Source organism: Danio rerio, chromosome 12 (assembly GCF_049306965.1).
Source record: "Danio rerio strain Tuebingen ecotype United States chromosome 12, GRCz12tu, whole genome shotgun sequence".
Taxonomy (NCBI): Eukaryota; Metazoa; Chordata; class Actinopteri; order Cypriniformes; family Danionidae; genus Danio; species Danio rerio.
In genome coordinates, this window is record NC_133187.1 from 14184859 (window position 1) to 14203062 (window position 18204).

At 36.0% G+C, this 18204-nt stretch overlaps 1 protein-coding gene across 2 annotated transcripts in view; it reads right to left on the reverse strand.

The window, feature by feature from the left end:
* stat5b (signal transducer and activator of transcription 5b) overlaps positions 1-18204 on the reverse strand; it is an 87125-nt gene that overhangs the window by 48566 nt on the left and 20355 nt on the right. For both annotated transcript variants that reach the window (XM_068224541.2, NM_001003984.2), the window contains 6 exons: positions 10115-10250; positions 6968-7124; positions 3769-3858; positions 3482-3656; positions 1890-2020; positions 1652-1803 (listed from right to left, as the gene is read on the reverse strand). In XM_068224541.2, the coding sequence (XP_068080642.1) occupies positions 1652-1803; positions 1890-2020; positions 3482-3656; positions 3769-3858; positions 6968-7124; positions 10115-10242 (833 nt within the window). In that variant the 5' untranslated portion in view covers positions 10243-10250. The remainder of the gene's footprint in view (positions 1-1651; positions 1804-1889; positions 2021-3481; positions 3657-3768; positions 3859-6967; positions 7125-10114; positions 10251-18204) is intronic.

Sequence of the window (18204 nt, forward strand, 5' to 3'; positions counted from 1 at the left end):
GGCGGTTCATTCCGCTGTGGCGACCCCGGATTAATAAAGGGACTAAGCTGACAAGAAAATGAATGAATTAATATTATGGTGTAATGGCTCGGCAGTGTATTTTAAAATGGTGCTCCCTTTGTTTTTGTTCTCCTGGCTTGTCTATGTGCTAGTGACGTTTTTCTGTAAACCAATAGCGTTTAGCTGTGCGTCTAGCTCTGCCTTTTGGTACCCTTTTTTTGTGCTAGGTACCCTTTGGATAGGGTACCAAAAGGGTGGTAAGGAAGCATTTGCTTTTTGGTATCTTTTGACAGTGGAAAAGGCCATACAGAACCAAAGCATACTGAACCATACCGTTTCATACTCAATGGAAACAGGCCACTATTGAATGATGGTCACAAATGTAAAACTAGAAACAAAAAAAAATTATTTTTCAGGACACCAAAGTAAATCCTCACTTAAAGGGATAGCTCACCCCGAAATGAAAGATTACTCACCATTTATTCTCCCTCATGTGGTTTAAAACCTTTATGATTTTTCCTTTTCTGTTGAACACAAAAGAAAGTATTTAAAAAATATGCTGGAAACCTGTAAGCATTGACTTCCATATTTGGAAAAACAAATACTATGGAAATAAATGATTACGGGTTTACAACATTTTTTTTAAATAACTTATTTTGTGTTAAACAGACAAGAAAGAAATTTAAACCAGTTTGTGATAGGTCAAGAATGAGTAAATAATGACAAAATGTTCAGTTATGGGTGAATTAACCCTTTAAGTCTCACCTTCACAGAAAAAAATGCTGTTGATCAGACATGTATTATTCAGGGTTTCTGCAGGTTTCACCAAATTAAATTTAAGTCTTTAAAGACATTTTTAAGACCATTATGAATAAAATTTTAGTCTCATAAAAGGCTAAAAGTTTTTCAAATGGTTCAAGGGGAATATATTTTTATTTGCCCTATCAAATGAAAATATATAATTTCATGCATTTAATAATACAAATTAAAATAAATGATAAAAAATAATATTATTCTAGATGTTTTTAGCAAATTATTTTAAATATTAAGTAAAAATAAGCAAGCTCTACTTGTATTCATACATCTTTTTCCAACATAAACTTTCTTTAAAATAATAAAAATGAACAAACTTTTAGAAGTTTTAAAAACTATAATAAACTAAATCCATGCACAACAATTCCACTCCAGGTCTGTGTCCTCAGCAGTAAATACACGGAGAACTATAAAAAATGTTATTGTAATGAAAATAATTAAACCATTATGATAAATACAGTTAAAAATTACCTTTTTAAAGAAAAGTTAAAAGTTTTTTGAGATTTCTGGTGATTGTATGGGTTTTGGCTGGATCAGGTAGCTATAAATGAACAAAGGAATTTTAAGATCGGTTTAAAAAAGATTAAAGACCTACAACACAATATTTCAGTAAATTTAAGACTTTTTAAGGTCTAAAAATTTTACTTTAAGGTTTAAAAGTTTTTAAAACTCTTATTTTTTTATAAACTCTGATTATTCTTAAAATAATAATGACATTTTTGTTAGTTTTTTTTTTATTTAATAATGAAAGTATAATTATAAGTGAGCTTGCACAAAACAAAATCCACGGTATTTCCTCAGACAGCCCAGCGAACATGTAAATACTGTGAATCCTTACCAGGCTTGCAGTATGTCCAATCCTCCTTCTGATGGTCCTCCATTTCCTGCAAGCTGCTGTCGTCTCTTCCACTGGATCAGTTCATCGTCAACAATCACGGTTTGCTGTTTCCTCAGCAGAGCGAGGGTCCTCTGATGCTTCTCCGCCAGCTCCTACACACATCACATTTTTCAAACACTAAAAAATATCATGGAAAATTGCTCTTGATTTCCAGAAAATGTGTGTTGAATTAGTGTACCTGTCTGTATTTCTGTAAAGTGTTGGCTTCTCGTGTCAGCCAGGTCTCTAGCGTGGACTTCCTGCTCTGCAGACTCGCTTCTCTCTGAGCACGCTCAGTAGGAGGAAGGCTGGCCAGACTAACTATCTGAGCTACTCGAACCAGAGGAGATATCAAAGAAATGGTTTAAAATTTGTGCTGTCAAATGATTACTTGCATCCAAAATAAGACTTTGTACACATAATATTTATGTGTGTACATGCATACATACAGACACACAAACAAATCTCATTTATATAGTAGTCAACATTTGGATCAAATGGATCAAAACCATTCGTCAAAGTTGTCCTAAATTGATTGATTAATACCCATTCTTGTATTAAGCGATTTTAAAATTCTTTTTTGAACCACTTCAAATGTTGAGTACTAGTATATTCTCTGGCCACTTTATTAGGTACACCTGTCCAACTGCTTATTAGCGCAAATTGTTAATCAGCCAATCACATGGCAGCAACTCAATGCATTTAGGCATCAAGACGATCACTGCAGTTCAAACTGAACATCCGAATAAAAAAGAAAGGTTATTTAAGTGACTTTGAACGTGACAGTTATTGCCAGAAGGGCTGTTCTAAGTATTTCAGTGGACGTTCTGTGGGTGAAAATGCCTTTTTGATGGCAGAAGTCAGAGGAGAATGGCCAGAACTTTGAGGCGGAAGGGCTACAGCAGCAGAAAACCACATCGAGCACCACTCCTGTCAGCTAAGAACAGAAAACAGACTACAATTCACACAGGCTCATCAAATTTGGAAAAGAGAATGTTGCCTGGTCTGATGAGTCTCGTTTTCTGCTGTGACATTACTACCTTGTATCATCAGTTTAGGCTGGTGGTGTAATGGTGTGGAGGGTATTTTCTTGGCACACTTTTGGCCTAATAGTACCAATTGAGCATTGTGTCAACACCAGAGCCTATCTGAGTATTGTTGCTGACCATGTCCATCCCTTTATGACCACAGTGTACTTATCTTCTAATGGCTACTTCCAGCATGGAAACACGTGTAGAGGGGTTGTGCGACGTTTTTAAGGACCGGGGGGAGACTCGCGATTTCCGGAAGATGATTATTCGTTTGCGGGCATCTGGGAGTCTCCCAAAACTTCCGGGAGACTTGGGATGTCCGGCATTACATTAATGTTACTAGCCATTTTGCGAGTTATGAATGGATGAATGGATGGATGGATGGATGGATGGATGGATGGATGAATAGATGGACAGATCTTTTGCTTGCTTGGAATGTATTTGAATTCCACAGCACATACTAGAATATTAGAAAAATATTATAATTATTATAATAATTACTACTATCTGAAAACACCTATTAAGTAGCTATTAAGTTGCTTTTACATGCTGCCACCATTAAAGCAAAAAAACATTTCAATATATGTAAAATGGATGTTATTTTCACATTTACGGTGTTAAGGTTTTGCTTGCTACTCAATCAGAATCAAGTATTCATCAATCAAGCAATGTATTTGTGGATTATTACATCATAAACCCACTGTGTATATTATAAAATATATAAATTACATGTGCGGGATGAGATGCTGTATGATCATACCCTGTATCCTCAAACTCTCCTGGTACTGAATGATGAAGTATTCTTGACTGTGCTGGAGCTTGCGGAGGTCATTCTCTGTGTCCTGAGTCATAACGCGCAGCTCCTCAAACGTCTGGTTGATTTGCTGATATCTCTGTGGGGTCCCATCAACCGGACCTGAACCTGGACTGCTGGTCTGAATGACACATACATACAAACATGTAACATACATGTCATTTACCTCTTTAGCAACCCAATGTAACACTGTAGGTGGAGATCAACGACCAAAAAATGTGCAGGCGACTTACATTAGATGCTTCCTGTACAAGTCTTTGTTCGGTGTACAAAATGTGTTTGACACACCGCACCAGCTCCAGGGGGCAAGCATCATATGAGTTCTATAAAAAACATCAAAATCTGATCTTTGTGGGCATAAATTTCATTCAACAAATGAATTCATGTGAAACAGACCTTGAATTCTAGTGAAATGTTTTACAGTTTGAATGAAATTATTTTTTTTAAAAAATTAATTAATTAAATTATTTAAATCATTTTTAAGCAGAAAACTACTTACAATAATAAGCAACAACAGAAATACAATTTATTTCTTTTTATTTTCTCTTATGTTTAGCAAGTCTGAACATTTTTTCATTAAAAATGCAGTAAGACTGTCGTCAAGGCTGCCCCTCAATCCTACTCTTTTGCATTATTTATTGAGCCTTTGGCACAATTAGTAAGAGACGAACAGGGAATTAAAGGAATAACAGTTTAGAGCAAAAGATCTGCCTGTATGCAGATGATGTTCTTTTGTTTGTTGGAACACCAGAAGTTAGTATCCCTACGCTGATGTCAGTTTTAAATAAATTCGGCACCTACTCTGGATATAAGCTAAATATTCAACACAAATTTTGAGCTTTAATTATTTTCCTCAGAAAGATATGTAAAATAAATTTAATTTCAAATGGAATTCAACAAGTATTAAGTATTTAGGTAATAAAATAACTTTAAGTTACTACACAATTATTTGATAGTAATTATGGCCCTATAAATAAGAATATAAATATAAAATCTGATATAGACTCACTGCCAAGCTTGTCTGACTATTACAAAGCAGCACAAATGGGGACTTCGATAGAATTCAGAAGGATGTACTGCGCCCTTAGCATTTGCCTATACTGCCTATGCCACGGGCCGTCCCTGAATCCACCAAGGAACACTTAACAAATGACATCAGACTAAAATGGGAGAGAGAATCCAACTTAGCTATCTCAGAGGAAGATTGGTTTAATATCTGCTGAGTACAAGCCACCTCTTCTAGCTCTGGTATGTGGGAGATTTTTGCTGGAAGAATGTTACCAAATACTTAAAGGGCCATGAAACCCCCTCGTTTCAGCAGGGTGTTTTCACACCTCTACTTTGGAAAAAGTCAGAAAAGTGGGCGTGTCCAGCTCTGTTTAGGGGGGAGTGTCGGAGGAACTAAAGTGGGATGGTGTGGGAGTGTCTATTTGTGCACGCGCGAGTTTCAGAGTCAAAATACACACCCACACAGACAGGAGAAAGGGATGGTGTTTAACCTACAGGGACATCTGTAGTCGAATTATTTGCCAAATTATTAAATGTTGGACTTTAACTGCAGTTTGGCTCTTTCATTCAGGGAATTCATTCATGTCTCTCGTGACAAACGAGATATTTGATTCGAGGAACTGCTGCAAGCGTGTATTTTTCATGCAATGTTTGATACCGCACGGCAAATGAGAGAAAAAAAAAATGCATTTCCCGGAAACTTAGATGCACACGGCAGGTAGCGTCAGAAAGCCGCGTGTGTTATTCCGGTCACAAAATGCGGTGCTAACATTTCTGCACTCAGTGCAATAGTTAACTTAATTCGATACGAACAAACTGAATAAACAAAGAGCACTGGTCGCTCACTTACCAAATCTGTAGAGACAGGACAATCACCAGCAACTAGAGCCGCGTCTTTATGAAGAGAATACTACAAGCAAATCCAGATTTCAGCGTTTGCAGATGAGAACAGCTCTCAGGTAAACAATAATCCTCCTTAGACACGTAAATTATTGTTGTCGCGCGTCGCGTACTTTGTTAATCCACACGTGATCCAGATAAGCTCTCACAGAGAGAAAATGAAAACGAAACTTAACAGCAGCAAACTATAAAAGCAACACTTCACGCTTGTTTTGCCAACACAACGTGGCGTCTTTGTGGTGTAAACACTGTGACAATAATGAATATTAATAAAGAAGCACAATAGAGCGCGCTGATTGGTTTGACCCAAGCCTTACTCATGCATTAATGCATCACACTGTAAGACGTAATAAGACTCACTCTGGCACAGACGCCCAGTCTGCACGCTGGAATACACGCTATTATGTCATGACCGTGACGCAGCTTCAAAAATTCGTTTCAAACAGGAAGTACAAATTTGCTTGAAATAACGCAAAAACAACCAATTTACACTTTTTAGTGAAATATAGGTGTCCTAATAGTGTTTTTAGCAGTGTGGGACACATATATGACTGTCAACAGCTCAAAAAATGTGTTTTGGTGTTTCGTGACACTTTAATAACCCCCAAGTTAACATGCATGCAAACAAAGGCGAAGAACACGGGGCAGTGTTGGAGAAAATATGAAGAAGACTTAGCAAACCATTTTCACATATATTGGAGTTGACCAGCCATTGCCTAGATTCTGTTTCTGATTAAGTCATACTGGCAGGATGTAATGCAAGTAATATGAAATATTTTTAGGGATGGAGTGGAATTTTCTTTTACTACAATTTACCTGGGAAATATTGCAACCAACTTAATGGTAAAAGACAAGTATTTATTAAAAATACTTCTAGCAACCAGTAAGAAAACTGTAAATCGAAAGTGTCTAAAACTCGATTTCCCTACAAAATCTGAATGGTTGGATATTGTTTCTAACGTTTAAAATACTTATGCCTTTACACAGTGTAAACTGATCTATATATATTTTTTAATGTGACATGTAAGAAAATATGTGACCAGTCAACTGTTCATTTAAGTTCCGAGGTGTTTTTGTACTTTCTATTTTTTTTATTATTTGTATTTTTTCCTTTTCCTTTCTTAAAAAATTTTATAAAATTAAAGTATTAAAAAATGCAGTAAAAAGTAATAGTGTCAAACATTATTACAATTTATTACATCTTTTTTTATTTGAATTGATGTAAGTGATGTACTCCTTATAATTAAATATTTTTGGGGCTTAATATTTTTTTTTATTTAAAGAATCCTGAAACAATGTGGCATGGTTTTTACAAAAAAATATTAAGGAGCAATTATCAACTGAGCACAATCAATAACTGAAAAAATTACTGAGAAAGCAAGCACATTATTAGCATGATTTCTGAAGGATCAAGTAACCTCTACTGTAAGGGAAGAGTAATATTCACTGGACCTCAGTAATAAAGGTACATTATGTTTCATGGTTGTTTGATCAGCTTCATATGTTGTCATCTGGTGCTCATACCTTCAGCTGTGTGGCATAATGGCCAAGTTTGATTTTAAGCAGAAAGCCATCTTCACCCATCTGATGCTCTGCTTTCTTTTGCAGCTCCTGGATCAGACCATCCAGCAGACGCTTGGCTTTAAACTCATCCTGCTGGTTCTCCAGATCTATGGCATCCCTGCACACCATACAATAACACTTCAGTGGATTTCATGCCCTACTGCGAGAGTCCGCAGGCTTTATTGTAACCCCAGTTCAGAAAAAGTAATCTGTTAATTTTTTTTAACCTTAATTTAAGTGAAGAATAAAACATGTAAAAAATAAAATAAAATAAAAAATTTGAGTGTTTTCAATGACAAGCATGTCATGAAGGAATAGTCAAACAAATACAAATTCTCAATGTAAAATTCTAAAGAATCAAGGTTTTCCACGAACTAAAATACAGAGCATACATGAGAACACCCTCTCATTTAATTTAAATTTAGATTATCTATAAGATGCTTAACAATATAATATTTGTGATTAGATAAGTCAGTACTAAAGCAAAATCTGGAGCTAATCTAACAAAATAACGGTCTAAGAACAAATAGCACAAATTTATATGTTAGGGAATAAAAAAAAATAATTTAATAGAAAAGAAAATAGAAAAAAATCAAGAGAAAAAAACATATATACACAGTTTTGTTGTCTGCAATTTTTTTTGCAATATTTCACACTAACTGAAATGTATTATCTTACTATTTCTAAAGATGTTCAGTGACTAAAATATTATTTTAATAAATGTAACTGTTTAATCAGGGCTCGAAAGTAACCTTGTTTTCTTAGTAGCACCGGTGCTTCTAGCTTCAAAATTAAGTCACACCATTACTACACGTTTTAGATAAACAGATTTATTGCATTTGAAATCAACACTAAACATTACTGACAGAGTATTCGACTGTCATTGAGTGTCAGAATGTTGTGGGACTGCTATACAGGAGTTATGATTATGGATTATAGATTGCGAAATTTATTAGTTTTTATTTTACTATTTTTACAGGTTTTTTTAACGCATGACGGTAAAACACAAACAGGGTTATGAATATATTAAAACATATGCTTGATTGTTGTAAAAGTTCAAAATAATGACAAATATTACAAATTTGTGGATCTCCTTACTTCCGGGAGCTGCGATCCTGCTTTTGTGTCTGGTGTACTCTCGGAAATTTTTTTTTACCCCTTGGTTGAGTGTGGTCCTGAAAAATCTTCATTTGAAGGGCTATTTACCCCTTCACTTTAGCTCTATGCCTTCAAGCTAAAGAGAATTGGGACAGGGTAAGTGCTAAGGGGTAGAATGGGGATTGGGCCTAAATAACGTTAGAACATTTCATGCTTAAAATGTGTAGTTGTGGCAAACACTGTTGCCTGAAAACTCTGTCCTACGGGCTTTACGGTGAATGCTTTAGTCATTTTCACAGCGGACTTTAACCCACTGAAAGTCTTTTATCCACTCTTTAAAAAGTGTAAATGCTGGATTGACATTTATTACATGATCACTAATCAGATGTGCCATTGTTTGTAAATTTAGGTAGTTTCTAAAACTTAATTTGTCTGTGTTGTTTTTATTCTCTCTGATCCAGACCTTTACATTTTCGTGGCTGGAGCTCCCAGTCATCTGAACTGAGTGATTGACAGCTAATATTAACAAATCCATTCATGTTCTGTTCTAGCGCACGGGGCCAATAATAAGAGCTTGAAAGCAGGGCAAGCATTGCAGTCTTCGTTTACTGCAGCAAGTTGACATGACAACTGTTTTAAACCATTCCTGAGCGCTGTGTTTGGTGCTTTTAGGTGCAAAGATGCCTAGTGGCTGAAAGCCTCCTAAATCTGCACATGTGGTGAACATTTTGCTGTGAAAACTGGCCGCATGACAACAATTTTTCGCCTTAAACCTTAAATACCTCTTTTGCACAATAGGAAACCTTAAATACCTCTTTTACACAATATTAAACCCTTAAAACCTCTTTTGCACAATATTCACCTTTAATACCTCTCTTGCACAATATCCTGCACAACATTGTCCAGTCTCATGTAAAAGTACTTGTATAGCCTGTCTTATGTGTATAGTTAGATATCTTATAATATATGTTAATTACGCACAGTTTTTTAAAAATAGCGCCAGTGTTCTGTGTTTGTATTGATGATTAATTTTGTAGCACAATTTTCATGTGAGACACTACATTTCATTCCTCTGTATGTCCACACATGTACAGGAATGACAATAAAGCTTGACTTGACTTGAATATTGTAAAAAAAATAAAATAGATGAAGAAAATCCAAAAACCTGCTTTTAAAATTTGAACACTTAGTATTCTTATTTCCCAAAAAATAATTGTTTATATTTCCAGAACACAATTGTTTTTTTCAGTAAAGACATCAGAAAAATGTTATTTGTACTTTTGGCAATTAAATAGCAGTTAAATAAGGAATAAAGTAAATCCAGGCATATAGTTTTAGCAGAATAAACAATAAAGCTTAACTGGTTTACCAGCTGTTAAATTAAACTAAAAACACAGGCTCACCAGGGTATATCTTAAACATCAGTCAGTGCATATATTCATTTTTGCTAATCTGTCACTCTGTTGTTCTTGAATGTTGACTGTGCTATCTTGTGGCTGAATAATAATGATAATATATAGCTCAAGTAGGCTGTATCCAGCTATTTTTTTGTTTTGTTTGTTTTACATCTTCGGTATTCCGTCTATTAAAGAGCTAAAATATTACAGCTTACATCATGTTTTGTGTCCAATTGCTTAGTTTTGTGACATTTAACTGTGTAATAAGGACCCAGATGGCAGCGGAATAAAGCACTTTTGTATCATACAAATGGCAAGCTTTCTATGATGCATTGTTTTTAACGCTGTTAAGAAAATCAATGGACATGTAGTTTCTGCAATTTTTTAGGTCTGAAAACCACATGTAGATGAAGCATTTACTTTCAGATTTGCAATGTCTAATATATGGATAACCATAATAACGAAGGGAACAAAATTATGTGTTATGTGACATTCATATTATCTTGTAAATCTGTCTTTGCACATCTTGTGATGGTTTTGTTGGGAAGCCTTGCTTGCATATTACATCCCTTTTATTTTGATCTTAGAACAGAGTCTGCATAGAGACACTCACCATGGTTGAGCCTCCAGCCATTGTGCCAAGTAGTGGCGCACCTCAATGGGGAAGTGCTGGCCATAGAGGGATTGCATCTGATGAAGGGCGTCCCCCTGAAGCTGCTGTGCCTGAATCCACAGCGCCATGCCTGGCTCTGAACATAAAAAGAGAGATGTGTTTTTGCATCAATAACAATGCCATAAAAACTTCATCCCATGATGAAATACACTTTGTTTCACCTGCTGTTTCCTGGGTTAGATAAATGCACTGAAGCAGCATCTATTCATTTAAGTGCACTTATTAGTATACAAGCATAATTGCCAAATAATACATGAAACAGTGGGCACAGACTGCATTCAGATTGGAATATTACCCAACTTTTTACTGGATATTGCACAAAATACATTGTATTCTGCAAACTAGGCCTGCACCATATATAGTTACAGCATCGATATCGCAATGCGTGCATCTGCAATAGTCACAACGCAAGATATGCAATGTTGCGTCTAATTTATAGTTGACCAGGAGCTACAGAATACATGTGATTTGTAGAGTCACTTTAACCATGATTGAGTAAAGGTTTATAATTTGCATGTGTTTCTTAGGCATGTGACTGAGCATTTCTAGACAGTTTAGAATATTTGAGCACAAGAAATTGTGATGTTCTTTTATCTAATTATTTATACAGAATGTATACAATTAATGCAAAAAATATTTTTGTTTTGTTTTGCTTCTAGTCTAAATATCTACATTTCAAAGTGAAAATTTGATTATTTTACTTTCCATATTGGCAGATAATTTCCCTTATTTTAAGAAAAAACTATTTATTTTGACTTATTACTTTTAAAGATGAAAAAAACAACAATATTTTTTCTTGATCTTAGAATTTTTAAATATTTGGACTAAAGATAAAGCAAGGAAAGAAAAGCATTTTCGTTGCATTGTGATTATAAAATTTTTGTACCTAAATACTGTTATAATAGAGTTAATAGAGCTATAGGGTTTATGCACAGCTAGTGTTTCTTCCCATAAATCCAATAAACTTCCGGGGGAAAGGTTAATGTGACTTTTTCAGTTTTATACAATTCCTTTTACAGCATCGATGTTGTATTGTAATTAAAATACAATCAGTTAAATAAACTACATCGTTCATTTAGTTGTTTAAGTGTAAAATTAGATATTCACGTTTTCATGTTAGATGTTCATGTTTTAAAGACATGGCACAGAAAATTTGTATTTAATGCAGTGTTTCTTGTACATTCTGAGACCTACTTTATATCGTATATCGTATAATTTATTATTCAGGCACTGAGGATTGTTGATTTTTATAGAAAATTTTGTAACAACATACGGTTTACTAAAAGCGTTTGACCCAGGATACTGCAAAATATCCTGGGTCTATATACAAAATATACTGCAAAAAAGTCCTTCTGCATCTTCTGCATATACCCTATTCAAACTATCTTGTGAAACTGTATATGTATATATGTAACAATATAAAATTTTTCCAATATTGTTCAGCCCTAGTGCAAATAGGCAAGGGATGATAACCGTAAGATAAGGTATGCCGCAGTTTGAAAAAGTTAACGTTTTAAAACCGTCAAAATATCCTGCTATACCCTTCCTAGCATGAGTATGTATGAGTAAGATTTTTTATTTACATTTTTTAGGATAACAGTATTTCCAGCAGAAAAGATCTCCAAAGATGCCATTTTAAATTGTAAAAAAATCAGTGTATTTGAAACTAATGAAGACAGCAGAAGTCAACAATTTATTTGAATTAATTAGCCTGACATGTTTACTGCTTATATATATATATATATATATATATATATATATATATATATATATATATATATATATATATATATATATATATATATATATATATATATATATATTGTGCACGAAAGGGGAAAAGGTTTGTTTTATACCCAGACATTTAAAAAGAATATATTTTAGAGCAGTAATCTCAATACCGTGATACAGTGAAACCGTGATATTTCTATTCAACGTTATCACACTATCAGAATCTTATACTGGCTCATGCCTAACTGCAAATATAGCTAATATTCTTCCAAAAAAGACAAGAAATATAGTTTTTTCATCCCTGCTGTTATTTATTTTCTGAATAAGACCTGAAATTTTATTCTGTTTTCATCGCCCTGAAGTCAAAGGAATTTAAAAAAAGTTTTATTCTAAGAAATCAAATACCCGAGTACTACTTTCTTGTGATGTTTAAAAAGATTTTACTAGTCTTGGAAAAGGCAGTTTATAACAAGCGGCAAGATACTACCAAAGGTATTACTAGGTCAGTAAACCTCATCATGCCAAACAAGTAAACATATCAACATGCTAACTTGCTTTCACATTAAATAGGACCAATTTAGAGTTGGGTACTAAAACCCAGTGCCATGTAACCAGTATGCACCAGACCGAATCAGCATATGAGTTTCGGTGCCTAATTCTGGCGCCACTGGTGCAGCAACAAGAACGTAAGAAGCATCAAGGGGTGGATCAATGGTACACATAAGTACGCGTTGTCACGCCATCTCTAATTCCAGCTTTGAGGAATACAGACACCCTCAGCAATGTCAGGCGCTGGGATTCTGACACATCAACATGCAGCAGATGCTTTACAAAAGAGCTGCGTGTAGGGGGGAAACACGTCAAACTTATGAAATTTGAGGGCTCATGGAACCAACTTAAAGGTAAGGACATCATCTAGCACTTTCAGTAAATACGTTTACATGGACACCAATACTCCGATTTTAATATGATAAAGGGTGCTTTCACACCTAGACTTTTGTTACGAAACCTGTCCCGTTTGCCCAGTTAGCGTGGTTCGTTTGGCATATGTGAATCCAGTAATCACGCTCTGATCCGCGGCAAAACTATTGGTCCGAGATTGCCTGAATGAGGTGGTTTCGGCTTGATTGAAACAAACTATGGAGCGGATCGATTGTAGTGTAAAAGCAAAATGATCTGAGCCCAGCTATGTATTAATATATATGTATTATTCACAGTTTATTATAGTTGTGTAATAGCCACATATACGGCTTTAAGAAGAGAGAATTATGAGTAGGGGGGATGACGTTCCTACTGGTAAATGTGCATTTCAAGTTAAATGCAAAAGTGAAAGCATGCTAACTAATAAAGAGAGCTGGTTATCTGTTAAATAAACTGACTGAACTGCAGCTTTAGTTTATCTGTTATTTCTTTCAATATTGTAAAGCATATAATGCATAAATCTAGCCAAGGGCTATGTATGACAAAGTTTTACCTCTGATTTAAATCTGGTGATGATGTCAGTGGGTGTCACCATTCAAAATTAAAGCACAGATTTTTGCTTATGCTCATTGCCATAAACTAAAATAGGGACGCATGACAGCTAAGCGGGACTTTGCAAAATAAACCATGAAACTCTGACCAATTTGAGAAGAGTTTACTCGCATGTGACTTGTTTTAGCTCTTTTGGTCAGTTTAGAAACTGTGCCATGTGAAAGCGAACCCCACCAAGAACAAAGTGCAACAATGTAACAATTTTAATCTCTGTTTCAAAACAAAACTGATGTGAAAGCACCATAAGACAATACTCTGATCAAGGGTACCACGTAAATCGTGATTTTGATTATCTTAAAGAACCACAGACACAAACTGCGAAGGAAATATTTATAGGCTGGTGACGCAATGACGTTACTGGATCTATGTGCTATAACATGTAACTGGGAATCATGAATGGAACATTCAAAAAGCAACTCATGTAAACATCTGAATCATATTATTGTCTTATTCAGCTTAAGGCAAATCATTAGATCACTGATGTCCATGTAAAAATAGTCACAAGCCCCAAACCCAGAAAAAAGGTATTCCCTGATTTTGATGACAGCCTTTCCACAGGTTAGTAGTAAGCTAATGTAATGTTAATAGCATAATGCAAATGTTATTGTGACTACTTCTTACTGTTTTTTAGAAAGGTTTTCGTAAAATAAGTCACTTTAGGTAAGAATCAGACCAGTAACTTTTGATGTGTAGGTTCTTTTCTGCTGATACTGTTGTCTGTTGACCTAAAAAACATGTAAAAATAACAGAAGGGCTGCGTAAAAACTTGTTGAAAAAGTTGGCGGTTGATTCCACGGTGGTGACCCCGGATTAATAAAGGGACTAAGCTGACAAGAAAATGAATGAATAAATGTGTGATATGTTGAATCATTAACTGAAAATAAAATTTGATACATTGTACAAGATGTTAGATTTCTATATTTAGCATTTTCAGCAACAGTAGCAAAGATAATTTTTCGTATTGAATAATTTCTTTTTTTTTAGCTGATTATTTCTTGCTTTTAAATTTTTATTAAAATGACAGATTTTAAGTTATGTTTGTTAAAGCCAATGTTTTTTGCAGCAATATTTTTGTATAAATGGAAAGCCAATTACATTTGTGTCCGTCCTTTTTAGCTGATCCGAAAAATGGTCCAATCCGTGACTCAAAAACAGTAGTGTAACCATGAGATTTGAGATCCATCTGTCAGGGTTCTGCCACTCTGGTCATGTAAATTCTTGTTTTTTTGGCAGAGTCCGGACACTAGTCCTGTCTAGTCCTGTCTTGTTGTGCTCGGCTCGAGTTTTCTAGGGTCAAGCACTTGTTTCTGTCATTGTGTGTGTCTCCGTGTGCGCCGCCTTCGTGGATGTGCGCGGAGCATGCGCGATCCGGCTTGATGCAGGCTCTGCGTGCCTCGGACGCACGCGCTCTTGTACTCGTGTTTGTGTTGTTCTGTCGGAATCGCGCTGATTTATTCTCAGCGTCTTCGTCAAGTTGCTTTCATTTTGGTTGATGCTGAGATGAAGCATGCACATTGTATATGTGTGAGCACACGGGAAGGTGTATCTATTGTGTGCTCATGTCTTGTGTCTGTTGTCAAAGCACGTGGCTCTATGTTTACATTGTGGTCACGTGCTTTTGTTGTGTTCTTTAGTGTTGTGCTTATGTTGTCATGGACATGCGGTTAATGAGTTCTCTCATTGGCTGCATGTTCTTGTCCTGTTTTATGTGAGCGCATGGCTTGTGTTGTCTCTGTGTCATGCACTCTCCTGTCTATTGTCACTTCCCACCCTCCTTGTTCCTCCATAATTAGTTAATTATGTTCATCTGTTTGTGTGTTAATTTACTACAGTTTATAATCCCCTCGTGTCTGCTGTCCTGTGCCAGTTCGTCATTGTACAAGACCGTATGTAGCCCTGTCTTGTTGTTGCCTTGTTCCAGTCCTGATCCCCGCCAGCCTTCCATCCTAGTTTGTTTTGATTGTTTATTTGTTTTATTAGTGTTTTCCCCCTCTGGGTTGTTTATTTTGCCTTTTATTTTATTTTATTATAAATAAATAACCTTTCACTCTGCATTTGGGTCCTTGGGTCATTGTCAATGGTAACTTGTGATAGAATCAACAAAAACACATCATAATACCAGGCATGAACAGGGCCAAAAATGCTTTCATCAACTTTAGCTAAGCCCTAAACATAATAATCCTCCAAGAGCTCATTAGCAAAATAAACATGTTGTGCCTTCACACTTCTTCCTGTATTTGGATCCTGGATTTGACACCTCCCTCTATATTTGGACCCTGACAGGGATCATGGAAGACCTCAGTCAGTTCAAGTCGGCGCAACAACCACACTGAGTACAGGATACAAAGCCCACTGCTCTTCATGCTAATGACTCACAACTGCCCTGGCAAATTTAGCTTCAACTACTTCATCAAGTTTGCGGATGACACAACTGTGTTAGGTCTCATCAGCAATAAAAAATAAAGCGCCCTACAAATAGGAAGTGGTTCAACTGGTTGGATTGTATGGTGCAAACAACCTGCCCCTCAACATGAAGACAAAGGAGGTTGGGGTGGACTTGAGGACAACCTTGTTAAACAGCATCTACTGACCATTGAATGTGCACAAGGGAAAGATCTCTACTAGGCCACTAACATGACATCACTCAAGAACAACCAGGGCCGGAGTGGGACTCCTTTTCAGCCCTGGAGTTTCAAGCCTCAGACCGGCCCACCTCAGTTCACGACTGACTATATTAACATAAAATCATTTGCAATTAAGTTTCTAATTACATTATCATGTATTTTTTTTTTTTTTTGAGAAAACAGCTGCTCCATGTTCAACAACCCTAACAGTATTATATGTCTTAACAATAAAAATGAAAAAAATAAATTACTCAGACGAGGATCAAACCCGGGTTGGCGGCGTCGTAACCTAATGTGTCAACCACTGGACCACAACAGCAATACATTGAGAGAAAACAGATAAAGAGCGGAGCTGCGGTAAAATGAAATTTTTTTAATTAATTTAAAAAGTGTGACTGCTGAGAGCAACAGGTTCTGGAGCTAGGGACACCAGCCCTCGCAGCCAAAAAACGGACCGGCCCACCGGGAATATTCCCGGTTCTCCTGATTAGCCAATCCGGGCCTGAGAACAACAGAGTCTTCACTTCCCTTACTGACTTAAAAGGGCAAGCTTCCTCCACTAGTTCTCACAACATTCTACAAATGCACCATTAAGAGTGTGTACCTGCAACACTGTCTGGTAGGGGTATAATGATACATAAGGAACCTATTTCAGTACAGGAATTTCGGTTTGGTACACATGTATACTAAATGCTGTATAGCTTTGTATTGTTTTATAGACAGGCCTAGTTATTTTTCAGGTTTTATCTTGTTCTATGTGACTTGTATGTGATTGATGCTTCTCTATCTAAAAACAATAATGACTGATATGTCTAGCAGATTTCTAAAAAACACACTAATGTGACCTAAATTACATTTTAAACATTTAAATGATCGCAGAAAAGAAAAGCACCACCTAATTAATTTTGTATTTAAGCTGAGGTCATTTGACAGTTATGTTTAAGTTCATTGCGGCTAACCTTTACATAATTGTTGTGACAGCAAATTGTGATCATAGTGCCATTTTCAGTTTCTCACACTGTGGACAAAGATCAATGCTTCTTGTGCATGCGCTAACAAACCAGACCAACTGGACTGGTCACCTGTCAAGCGAAAATTTTGTTTGAGACAGGACTTTGATTTTGACTGCGCAGAGAGCAGGAACACCTGTTTGAGCAAACTGCGCTTTCACTCGCCTCTTTTCTCACGGCTGTCATTCAGTTCTCTTAAATAAGGATAGAAGTCTGTCGAATAATCACATAGAACTGTTTAAAAATTTAATTAAAATGTATACAAAAAGTATAACAAATATTTTAATTAGTATTAAAGCAAGCAACATGTACTTGTGTGCTATAAGCATTAGGTAAATTTGCATTTAATTAAATATTTAAATAACTAATGAGGGACATCACGATAGCACAGTGGGTAGCACGATTGGCTCACAGCAAGAGGGTCACTGCATGCGTTTTTTTCGTGTTTACACGGTCATAAAACAGATCCGATCTGTGACATATGAGCAAAAAAACAGAATTGGGTCACATTTAACTGGCAGTTTAAACGGGGCCTATGTTTACACTGTCAGGCCTTGATGCCCTATTCCGATTTGTTGCCTATATCTGATTTTTTTTGCCTGTCCGTTTACACATTGTTTTAATTGTTACCCATATCCAATTCATGTGTTTACACTTCCCATACCATTTACGATGTCACGCATGCATAAAGGCGGGTTCTAGCATCTGACACATAGCCCTGGGAAATATGCGAAGTGTAGTATAAGCAATGAATGTTTCAGTCCAGATTTACCCCCACGCAGTTTATGTAATGATATAGCCCTGATGTGCGTGTGTAGTAGAAGATGTAGCCCACTAGTGTAGATAAGCACTGGTGTAGAGAGAATAAAGTTGTTCTATGTGTAGCCTGTAGTGTGTGTATTAACAGCGACAAAAAGCAAAAGTTACAACACAAAGTTCGCCCAACTTTAAAAATAATTTTGAGGCGAAGGTGAAAAAGGGCTGTCATCACAGCTTGCACCTATGGTATATGGTGTCCTCCACCATTCAGAGGAATTTGTAGGTAAGAGAGAGATCTCAGGTCTGGTGTGAGCAAATTGTGGCGACTGACTTCTTTCCTCCTCCGTGTTTCCTCTGTTGTTGTTTACCACGT